The 12,500-nt window shown below is 39.4% G+C and overlaps 1 protein-coding gene across 4 annotated transcripts in view; it reads left to right on the top strand.

The window, feature by feature from the left end:
- LOC115218527 (tripartite motif-containing protein 2-like) overlaps nucleotides 1-12,500 on the top strand; it is a 151,925-nt gene that overhangs the window by 123,406 nt on the left and 16,019 nt on the right. The window contains exon 1 of one of the 4 annotated variants that reach the window (XM_029788395.2): nucleotides 9,142-9,392. The exons of the other annotated variants lie outside the window; for them this stretch is intronic. Coding sequence (XP_029644255.1) covers nucleotides 9,357-9,392 — 36 coding nt within the window. The 5' untranslated portion in view covers nucleotides 9,142-9,356. Of the gene's footprint in view, nucleotides 1-9,141; nucleotides 9,393-12,500 lie in introns of those variants that run through there. 4 annotated transcript variants of the gene reach the window in all.

Genomic DNA, 12,500 nt, shown 5'->3' with positions numbered 1-12,500 from the left:
CCAAGACACCTGATGATGGCTGGAGGGTACATCAGCTGAAACGTTGTGTTAACAACAAGCAAGATGAGGACATCTTTAATATCAGTCGAATGTAAATAATGTAAATAATGACTGTGTGGTAAGTAGCTTGCTAACCAACCACATGGTTCCGGGTTCAGTCCCACTGCGTGGCATCTTGGCCAAGTGTCTTCTGCTATAGCCCCGGGCCGACAATGCCTTGTGAGTGGATTTGGTAGATGGAAACTGAAAGAAGCCTGTCGTATATACATACATATATGTGTATATATATATATATATATAATATATATATATATATATATATAATATATATATATGTATGTGTATGTGTTTGTGTGTCTGTGTTTGTCCCCCTAGCATTGCTTGACAACTGATGCTGGTGTGTTTACGTCCCCGTCACTTAGCGGTTCGGCAAAAAGAGACCGATAGAATAAGTACTGGGCTTACAAAGAATAAGTCCCGGGGTCGATTTGCTCGACTAAAGGTGGTGCTCCAGCATGGCCGCAGTCAAATGGCTGAAACAAGTAAAAGTAAAATAAAAGTAAGTAAGTAAGTAATTCCTCTTCTCTTAAATATAGAAATGAGGTCTTCATTGGTTTTTTTCACTCATTCAGTCTCTTCTCTGACATAGAGCAGAGATTGCAATCTAATTTACCATTGGTTGATGGTAAAGGAAAGAGTTGAAGACAGATGTTGTAAGTGTTGATGCTTTTATAATGTGGCAGTGCCAAAGTCAAAATACCGTAACAGACAGGTATTGTTATGGAAAGAACAGAGACATTTCCTCATCTGGTTGGGGAAGGCTCAGATAAGTTCTAGTGGAAAAGAAACAGAAAAGGGAAAAACCTTATTTCACAGGCTATCACATATGATCAGGGCAGACTTCAGTATAAACAAGAGCAGCAGCAAAAGCACTACCACCACCACCACCACCACCGCTGCCACCGCCAGCAACAACAGCAACATGCCAACAAGGGTGTTGCTATGTGATTGCTTCACTTGCTAAAAATAGCAGCCAAATCTCCCTCAAATCACACCCTATTTAAAAAAAAAAATGAAGGACATCCTTTTCATAATGTGATCTCTGATGTACAAGAAAGGCAGGATGACATTGTCAGGAATGTCTTTTGATCATAAGTCTTCTACAACAGGGTCGACTAAAGCTAAATGGTTACTACTACTACTACTACTACTACTACTACTACTACTACTACTACTTTCATTGTCTGAGTCTGGTCTGGGACTCTGTTGCAATGCATACAATAGAATGGTAAACATTCCCAGAGAACAGACAGAATTCTGCTGATTGTTGAGAGATTTGTATTAATTACTTTTGTTAATTAAACTATTAATCACAGGTTACAATACCTGAATTATTCGGTAGTTTGTTAATTAGCTGTATATTTAACGACTTTCTTCAACTCTTTAACTTACTACCAATAGCAATTAGCTTGCAGTCTCTGTTAGTACTTTTCTATACACCAATCAGTGAAGAAACTAAACGAATGAAAGTAAATAGATGAAGGCCTCCTCATCCTTAACAGCCTTTTTGATGTTATAAGTACTATTGGTTGCAGGGGGTGTATGAGGGAGTTCTGAAAAGTTCCTGGCTTTAAGGGTATCATGAAAGGTCCAACCTTCAGAGTTCTTTTACAGGGGTTAGAAAAACTGAAGGACCAATAAGTGTGTGAATCTGAAAGGAGGATATGTTGGATAAAATCACAATTAACTGATTCTCCTGTATTTTCTTTTACCCAAAGCTAGGAACTTTTCAGCACCTCTTCATATGTGTGTGTGTGTGTTGTAGCATTAGTATTTGCATTTGTAGTATGTATGTGAATTTATGATGTGTGTGTTTGCATATATATGTAAATGTAACTATACACCTGTGTGGCACATATGTTATCTGATCGTGCCTGGGGTACAAAATGTCACATGTCTATGTTACCAAGTGGATCCAAGATTCTTATCCCGTGTCCTGTCCTCAACACCAAAATGTCAACCTTTATCAGCCAGAGGGGAGGTGAGGCCAGGGTGTTTCTTTTCATTCTACTCCACAAGCAACCGGACTCTTAACCTTTATCATAGCCCCCCTGCTATTGTTTTGGGTGACTTGCTCAGACTGAAACCATTCTCTCTTTCTTGAAGCATTCCTGCCTTCCATGATATTTATGAAGTCTTACTTTAACGCACTTTAAAGTATAAAGTGCGTTAAAGTAATATTCCAATAAAGAAATATTACTTTAACGCACTTTATACTTTATGCGCACTTTCTGACAAGTTGTGGTGCACCTGAGCACTGTATACAATAATTTCATTATTATTATTATTATTATTATAACGACAAAAAATGTAGAGACTTCGCCATCGCAATAAAAAAAAAAAACTGCCATGGCTTAATCTTTAGGTGACATCATTAAAGTAAGGCCTTCCTAATTAGTCTAAGAAATTTCAGTGTCAATAAGAAAATATTTATTTCTTCCTCTCAATCAATTCTGTTAAAAGGAAAATCACCAAAAGTTATTGCCCTTGTATAACCTCTTTCCTCACATATTTTTTTACCTCCCCAAATGGCAGAGACCTTAGGGCCAACAGTTACGCTTATTACCAGTCTATTATTTGGTTTTCAATGTAAGCTTCAACCTTGAACAGTTTTTCACTTGGAAAGGGCTGTAAGGATTGAATAAGAGGGCAGAGGGCAGACAATTTGCCATTTTTAAAAACTATTAAGATGGTTTTAAACTTTTTAAACATGTCCAGCACAAAAGAGAAGAAAGAAGAATTTTATGGAAAAAAACTCTAAATTTTGTCTTCTTATTAATAAAAAAAGGCAAAAAAATTTTCTCAGATTTATTTTATTTTGATAGTAGGGGCCCTTTATTCCCATTTTACTTAGATCACTGTTTATTACCCCCCCCCCCCCACACTTATGTGCATTATCCTCCATTACTAGCATTTTTATATTGCTTTATCTTGCTTTTACTTGCTTCAGTCATTTGACTGTGGCCATGCTGGGGCAGCACCTTGAAGAATTTTTAGTTGAATGAATCGACTCCAGTTCTTGATTTTTTTTGAAGTCTGGTTCTTATTTTATTGGTTCTTTTGGTTGAACTGCTAAGTTACGGGGGACATAAACACACCAACACCATTTACCAAGTGGTGGTGGTGTGGGGGAGGCAAACACACATACACACACACGCACGCACACACACATACACACACACACACACACACACAGATTCTCTCTCTCACTCACACACATTTATACTGTGATTCACACATGTTCACCCTGATGTATTTGTCTCTTCTCCATCTCACAATCCATTTCATTCCCCCCAATCTTGCACTGAACATCCAGCCACCCACCCACTGAGTTGCCCTTAACCCATGTTGATCTAGAAGAGGTTCATAAGTTTTAAATTAAAATCTTCCACCAAACCTTAGTCACAATTTATGTTCTTAACACTAGCTTAATGATAATGAAGTTATTTTACTAAATTCTTTGTTACATTTAAAGTAATTGAAAGAAACTCAGAGCTGTCTTTGCAAACAACTTGCACATGCAAGTGCTACCAGTCAAAAGCTCCGTATACTGGAAGCCAGCAAGTGTATGGGGTCATCAGGAGAGAATGTGCGCCGTTTCGGGGCCTACCTCTCGACGGCATCAATGCGCACCGGCCCCCATCACTGATATGAGGCCCCGCTTGCTAGATCAGCTGGTTATCAAATAAAGCTCAATATCCTTCTAGCCATCGCTCATCATCTCTTTTTAACCAAATCCAGCATCTCAACAGAAATATGGTGGCAAAAGGCTTAAAATATATAATAGAGAAACCATTCTTAATCCTTACTTTGACATAGCTTGACATCAATGTAGATAGGTGCGTATCTGACACATGGCATGAGTAAAACACTCAAAGTAGCTGGTGAAAAGAGAGAAAACATTAACAAAAGGCTTTATGACTATGGAGACAATATGTAAAAATTATTTATTCATTATTGCTATTTTAAGCTGCTGTGTGAAATAAAGTATGTTACATGCAGTTTATAGACAAATGAGGAACTGTTCATTTAGTCTTGGAAATAATGGTATCCAAATCCTTCCCATTGTTTCACTCATATTCTTGCAGTCTAGTCTGGAAGTTTTGCATTGCGCATTACATAATCAGATGTTGTTATCATTTCCTCGTGAACTCCGGCTTCCAGTACATCTGGTTCATTTGGTTATTTGACAAACATTCTCCCTTTGATGCAACCCAAAAGGAAATAAAATCACAAACTGAAAAGGTCAGGCAACTGAATATGCCATGGTACATTATCATACCAGGAAACGACATGTTCAAGAAACATTCCTTCAATATGGTAACCCTGGAATCTCTTGCTGTGTGAGTATTGTGCTGTCTGTTAGAAACCATTTCTGTTGTGTATTAACGCCACATCTGTTTAACCTTGGAAAAAAGGAAACTGCACAACATGAATGTATGATTATTAAAATTTACCATTACTGCATGTTTATATTCTTCAAAGACATATGGAACTATCAGACCAAAGTCTGCCACACAGAACCACACTATTTGATATTCACTGAAGCTACACCCATGAAGTTACTACAGATTATTGCCAGAGAAACAGCAACCAAGAATTTTGGATATTTACACAAGACAGATGGAAATGCTTTCCATTGCACATGAGAAGAACCAGGTCATCTGTTCACTCTGTGGACATGGTTCCTGCAAATGGTTTTTGGCTTCCCAGCCATTTATTTTTTGTGCAATCTGGTCCCCGTGCTGGTGGCATGTAAAAAGCACCATCCGATCGTGGCCGTCTGCCAGCCCCGTCTGGCACCTGTGCCGGTGGCACGTAAAAAATACCCACTACACTCACGGAGTGGTTGGCGTTAGGAAGGGCATCCAGCCGTAGAAACACTGCCAGATCAGACTGGGCCTGGTGCAGCCTTCTGGCTTCCCAGACCCCAGTTGAACCGTCCAACCCATGTCAGCATGGAAAGCAGACGTTAAATGATGATGATGATGATGATGATGATGATGAGAACTTAATTGAAGGTGCGATACCTTTACAGACGGCACTCTAAAATGCATAGTGAAGCAGTCTGCATCAATGTAGAATGATGATCAGTTTTGTCTAACAGCCCAAATAATGACCTCTGACGTTTGGACATTTTACAAATGTCTTGATAAGATTTTTTTTTCTGTTGAACCAGTCAGTTTGAAGTCTTCTGCTCCTATGACTAGGCACTTTCCAATGTTATCCATACAAAAAGACAAAGAAAGAGTAAAGAGGAAAGAGAGACATTTATATTCGTAGAAACATTCACACACATACAAGTACACAATCAGAAACAGCCAGACATACTCGGATTCAAAAATATCTTCCCTGTATGCATGATAGAACGATAGATATATTTGAACTCATACAATTATACAATCAAACGAATAACATTCTATGAAGCATTTTAATAACTGAATCACCCTTTCATGGGCACACACTATGAAGACAAACCAATATGGTAAGACCAAGATTCCAAGAGCTCCTCCTCCTCCTCGTCGTCATCATCATCATCATCATCATCATCAGTAGCAGCAGCAGCAGCTGCAGCAGCATCATCACCGCCACCGTCACCACCACTACCACCACCACCACCGTCACCACCACCTTCATCATCATTATCACCATCACCATCACCTTCATCATCATCATCATCATCATCAACATCATCATCATCATCATCATCATCATCATCATCATCATCATCAACATCATCATCATCATCATCATCATCATCATCATCATCATCATCATCATCATCATCATCATCACCACCACCATCATCAAAAATATGACTGTACTCCAGTTACAGTTTCTTTTATTAAATATTTATTTTGTGTTTCTTGGATTTTTTTTGTTCGGGTGGGAGTGGGGGTGACTTGAAACAATAAGATCCTTTCACTTCTCAGTCCCTTCATTCCCTAGGGAGCATTGGCTGTCAACAACTTTTCTTCATTGTTCTTGACTCAGCTGTTTATTCTGTTCCTCTCCTTTTAGATCCCTACTGTTTTTTTTTTTGCCTTGCACCTTCCTTTTCAGATTTAGCTGTATTCCCATCCTACGTTTTCCTGAGGGAAGGCCCCTTCCTCCCTCAGGTTTTATTGATTTTAAGTTGTCCTTGATGCTGCTGGTAACTTTACTTTGATCATAGGCAAGAGGGTTGGCCCTACACAAACCCATTTTCACTCTGTATTATTCTAAATTTTATCCTTGGACTTGTCCAGCAGAGGAAACCCTACCCAAAGCTTGCACTCACTGAGCATAGCTCTCAGGGTCATAAAGGTGTATAAGCCAACACATGCAACAAGGACCAGCCGCGTAGATGTTTTCAATATTGGTGATTGTCATTATCATTCTATCGCACACAAGAATCATCATGCAATAGTGCTGCAGTAATGGTGTAATGGCAATGCGGTTATAACTGGATTTAGAACATTTCACCATTGAAGGATTGTTTCATTCAACAATCAGGAAATTGTTTGGATAATGAGTCTGGTGTTTGTTTGTTGCTAGGGTGTGGTGTCTGCTGTTATATTGTGGACAGGATGTGATGTCTTGCGTTAATTTGTTTCTAGGTTATGGTGTCTGGAATTTTTTATCCATAGATTAATACTAATATAATATTCTTTCTTAGGCGGCGAGCTGGCAGAAATGTTAGCATACCGGGCGAAATGCTTAGTGGTATTTCGTCTGTCTTTATGTTCTGAGTTCAAATTATGCCAAGGTCGACTTTACCTTTCATCCTTTCGGAGTCGATAAATTAAGTACCAGTTGTGTACTGGAGTTGATCTAATCAACAGATTTTGGGGCTTGTGCCTAGAGTAGAAAAGATCATTCTTTCTAAGGCTGTGAGCTGGCAGAAACATTAGCACGCTGGGCGAAATGCTTAGTGGTATTTTGCCTGCTGTTACTTTCTGAGTTCAAATTCTGCCAAGGTCGACTTTGCCTTTCTTCCTTTTGGGGTCGATAAATTAAGTACTAGTTATGCACTGGGGTCGATGTAATTGACTTAATCCGTTTGTCTGTCCTTGTTTGTCCCCTCCGTGTTTAGCCCCTTGTGGGTAGTAAAGAAATAGGTATTTCATCTGGTCAGCTGGTGAGCGACACCAGGCACCACTTGTCTGTTTTGACATGGTTTCTACAGTTGGACATTCTTTGTAATGCCAACCCCTTCACAGAGTTTGCTGGGTGCCTTTACATGGTTGTGGGACAGGTGGTTTCTATGTGGCACCAGCACGTGTGCTTTTTAAGTAGCACTGGCACAAATGTTTTTTAAAATGTGAGAAAGGGCCCAAGAACTGTTATTCTACCTGAGATTTATAACTACCTGAGAAGGGGACGTGGAAGATCCTTAATAGGAAAGACTAAACATTGAAGGACAGTCATGCTTTTAATAATACAGTTTTGAAAGGAAGAATTGTTTTCCACATTCACATGAGCATTTCTGTAGGGGTTTAGGTCCTCTCTCTCCCTCTCTTTCTCTCTTTCTCCCTTTTTCTGTATATGTGTGCCTATGTATGTTTCTCTGTGCGTCTGTGTGTGTGTGTTGTGTGTGTGTGTGTGTGTTGTGTGTGTTGTGTGTGTGTGTGTTGTGTGTGTTGTGTGTGTGTGTGTATGTGTGTTGTGTGTGTGTTGTGTGTGTGTTGTGTGTGTGTGTGTTGTGTGTGTATTGTGTGTGTGTGTGTGTTGTGTGTGTGTGTGTTGTGTGTTGTGTGTGTGGTGTGAGTGTGTGTGTTTGTGTTGTGTTGTTGTGTGTGTGTGTGTGGTGTGTGTGGTGTGTTGTGTGTGTGTGTGTTGTGTGTGTTGTGTGGTGTGTGTGTATGTGTGTGTGTGTGTGTGTTGTGTGGTGGTGTGTGATGTGTGTGTTGTGGTGTGTATTGTGTGTGTGGTGTGTGTTGTGTGTGTGTGTGTTGTTGTGTTGTGTGTGTGTGTGGTGTGAGTGTGTGTGTTGTGTGTGTGTTGTGTGTGTGTTGTGTGTGTGTGTGTTGTGTGTGTGTTGTGTATGTGTATGTGTGGTGTGAGTGTGTGTGTTTATGCTTCTCTGTATGTTTTTATTTGTATTTATGGTTGTTTCTCTATGTGCCTGTTTCACTGTCTGTGTATGACTGTGTATGTATTTCTCTCTGTGTGTGTACGTGTGTGCATGTGTTTGTGCATATGCGTGTGTGTGAGTAAATGCATATCAGCAGGCAGGTGTGTGTGCATGCACATGCTCCCATCTTTCTGTGGCTTTGACTAATGAAAGCCCTCCTCCCAATTTAAAATGCCCAGTAATTTATTGCAGCACTTTGACGATGCTCGTTACTAATTATGTTATTTAATTCATGAATTAAGACATTTATTTTGAGTTTTATCTGTGAATAAATTCTGTTTAGGGTTATCATGTTGCATCTCAGGTAACATCTAATTGCTGTTGTTGTATAGATAAGAGACCTGGCAGTAGAGGGAGAGTTTTGTAGGGGTGGAAGTGAGAGATAGAGGTAGCAATAGGTAGGTAGAGAGATAGAGAGGCATACAGACAGACAGACAAGCAGGCAGACAGGCAGGTAGATAGATAGATAGATAGATAGATAGATAGATAGATAGATAGATAGATAGATAGATAGATAGATAGATAGATAGATGGATAGATAGGTAGGTAGATAGATAGAGTAGATAAATGGACCGACAGATAGATGGATAGCAAATAGACAGATAAGCAGACAAATAGACAGATAGACAGATTGACAGATAGATAAAAAGATAGATAGACAGACAGACAGACTGAGATAGGTAAATGGACAGACAGACCGACAGACAGACGAACAATCAGAAAGACAGACAGACAAACAAATAGATAAATAGACAGATGGAGAGATAAATAAGAGATAGAAAGAAAGAGAGAGAGAGAGGAGAAGTGAAGGTCTCAACAGGAGAAGGTGGAAGAGACAAATGGTAAATGTCTGTGGGAAGATTGATTTTTGCAAGTGATTTTCACTTTGCTTCCAGCATTGGGATAACAGCATTGTCTACCGTTTCCCCTTCCACTTGTTAAGAAGATGGCCTGGATAGCTTCTAATATTGCTGCTAGCAGCTGAGCTGGAATTACCGTTTGGTTCAGTGGGTGACTATAATAGACCAATGATAAGATTGGATACTGGCGGCAGTGGCAATCAACCGTCTTGGCACTGACTTCTGATGCAGTTCTCCTACAAGACAGACTAAATTTCTCTGACGTTCCAATCAAGAAGACCTGCTTTGACATTGTGCTGTGTTTTTCTGAGATTTATATCATGAGGCCTAACTATAGAATGAAACACCATACCAAGGTAAACAGCATTTTTATGTTTGGATAATTCTAACCACGATAATAATAATAATAATAATAATAATAATAATAATAATAATAATAATAATAATAATAATAATAATAATAATAATAATAAAAAAATAATAAGACAGGTAGTCATGATGGGTATATTGGGCTTCGTATATGTTACCCCAGTGTCACTTTGATGGCATGCACTGCTCTCTCACTCAATGATAATAATAATGATAATAATAATGATAATCATAATAATAATAATAATGATAATAATAATAATAGTAATAACTATTATCATTATAGTTAGTGCTTTTACTGTTTCAAGCTGAAATTTTGGCTACAACTATACCTTAGCTAGCAGGGTGGTTACATCATGCCAATAGAACATTACTTTGCGCTTAGTGGGAGATTACAGTATTGAATTATTGATTTTCATTATTGAAAATTGATGCGGATATAACACAGACACATCCAAACAGAGACAAGGAGATGGTCTGTCTTATGTCTGTTTTGATTTGCATATATTTACATATATCTGTTTTTTGTTGTTGTTGTTTTCTTTTTTGCATGTTTTAGTCACTTGACTGTGGCCGTGTTGGGGCGCTGCCTTGAAGAATTTTTTTGTAGAATCAGTTGACCCCTCCCCCACCACCTGCCTCGTGTTTTTTTTATTTTTAAAGTCTAATACTTATTCCATTGGTCTTTTTTGTTGAACTGCTAAGTTGCAGGGATGTTAACACACCAACACTGGCTGTCAAGCAGTGGTAGGGGACAAACACAAAGACACACACACACAGAGAAACATGCACACACACTCTCACACACACACACACACACACACACACACACACACACATTATTACTTTTTTACTTTTTTACTTGTTTCAGTCATTTGACTGCGGCCATGCTGGAGCACCGCCTTTAGTCGAGCAAATCGACCCCAGAACTTATTCTTTGTAAGCCCAGTACTTATTCTATTGGTCTCTTTTGCCGAACCGCTAAGTGACGGGGACATAAACACACCAGCATCGGTTGTCAGGCAATGCTAGGGGGACAAACACAGACACACAAACATATACACACACACTTATATATATATATATATATATACATATATACGACAGGCTTCTTTCAGTTTCCGTCTACCAAATCCACTCACAAGGCATTGGTCAGCCCGAGGCTATAGCAGAAGACACTTGCCCAAGATGCCACGCAGTGGGACTGAACCCGGAACCATGTTGTTGGTTAGCAAGCTACTTACCACACAGCCACTCTTATGCCAGATTGTCTGTTTTTAGAATGACATTGCCAGGAAGGTGTATTATCATGCGCCTATTGATAATATTTATAGTAGTTAACGATGTTGTTAGGGAACCCTTGTAGGGGTTCTTGATTATACCCCTAGATGAAGTGACTGGCAGGTGCCGTAAACAAGGATTAGATGGTGGGGTGGGGTGGGGGAAGGATTGGTCTTAAAGTACTTCATGTTGTCTTGGTGCAGTATGGCAGTGTGGGTATGAGTCGTTCAGGTAGAACAGTGATTCTTAACCATTTTTTGTTTGTTTTTTACCTATGGACCTCTTTGATTCCTGTTTTATTCTGGTGGACCCCAATAACCACCTAATGTTTAAAAAACTAACAATTGCAGCATGGAAGGTGTTTATAAGCCATTTAAGAAACACACAAAAAACCGTTGGATTCACTTCAACATTTAAATTTAATTTGCCAAAATATTTTCCTCGCTTTGAGACCGCAACCTGTTCACTGACAAAATTCCATGGTGTGAATCTAATGGTTTTTGTGTGCTTTTAAATGGCTTATAAACACCTTCCACGCTGCGATTGTTTTTGTTCCAGCACACAATCTCAGATCAGGTCACTTGCTATGCAAATATATTTCTTTAGTTTAAAAACTAGTTCTATCGATACTTCTTTCAAGAACCCTCGCAGTTTCTTGTAATAAATACATCTAAAACAAAATATTTTTTCATGGACCCTTAACATGCTATTATGGGTCCCCAGCTTACTATTTTGCTTATGTGGAGCCCCAAAAATCTTATATGGATCACCAGGGTCCATATGACCTTGGTTGAGAATCCCTGGGGTAGAATGTTTGGGAGTTGTTAGGGTGGAATGTATTGTCCCCTTCTCTTGCTTTAAGGGAAGGGGATGAGCCTATTCTGGTAATGTCTCATAGAGCCAATTAATGGGATAAATGTTAAACTTGCTTCCCAACCACATGGTTCTGGGTTCAGTCCTACTGCATGGCACCTTGGGTAAGTGTCTTCTACTATGGCCTCGGGCCGACCAAAGCTTTATAAAAGGAATTGGTTGATGAAAACTGTAAGAAGCTTGTCATGTGTGTGTGTGTGTGTGTGTGTATGTGTGTGTGTGTGTGTGTGTATGTATGTGTGTGTGTGTATGTGAGAAAGAGAGAGAGTGAGAATGTGTGTGCGTGTGTGTGAGAGAGAGTGTGTGTATGTGTGTCTTTGCATTTTTCCCTCATTATTGCTTGACAACCGGTGTTGGTGTGTTTACATCCATGTACCCTGTAATTTAGCTGTACAGCAAAAGAGACTGATAGAAAAGTACCAGGTCAAAAAAAAAAAAAAAAAAAAAAACCTAAGAACTGGGGTCAATTCATTCTGCTAAGATTCTTCAAGGTGGTGCTGCAGCATGGCCACAGTCTAGTGACTGAAACAAGTGAGAGACAGAAAATAAGAGATTGTTATCTGAGAAAGCAGAGAGTTGAAGCACTGAACAGGTGAACAGCTGGTCCTTGACCAGGTGAGGTAAACAAGAATCAGTGATCCGTAACATTAGTGTTTGTTCAAAAGCTGCTCAAGTGGAGAAGGTCCTTCATCAGGCAAGGGAATCAAAATCACTGAACCATAGCATTGCTGTTAAGCACAAAATATCTCTGGTGCCCCATAAGAAAGGGACAGGTGGGGGAGGACCTAGGACAGGTGTTAGTCAAATGTACCCATTTCCAGGTAACATATATTTGCCTTGATAACTGTTCTTCTTCCCCCACCCTTACCCACCCTACCTAGATACCTCCTTCATGCTTGGTAAGAATAAACTGACAAATCCTTTTGTTTCTCAGGTGAATC

The sequence above is a fragment of the Octopus sinensis genome, linkage group LG13, assembly GCF_006345805.1.
Source record: "Octopus sinensis linkage group LG13, ASM634580v1, whole genome shotgun sequence".
In the NCBI taxonomy this organism is placed as follows: Eukaryota; Metazoa; Mollusca; class Cephalopoda; order Octopoda; family Octopodidae; genus Octopus; species Octopus sinensis.
The sequence above is the reverse complement of the archived record's forward strand: the minus strand, read 5'-3'. Positions and strand labels throughout refer to the sequence as shown.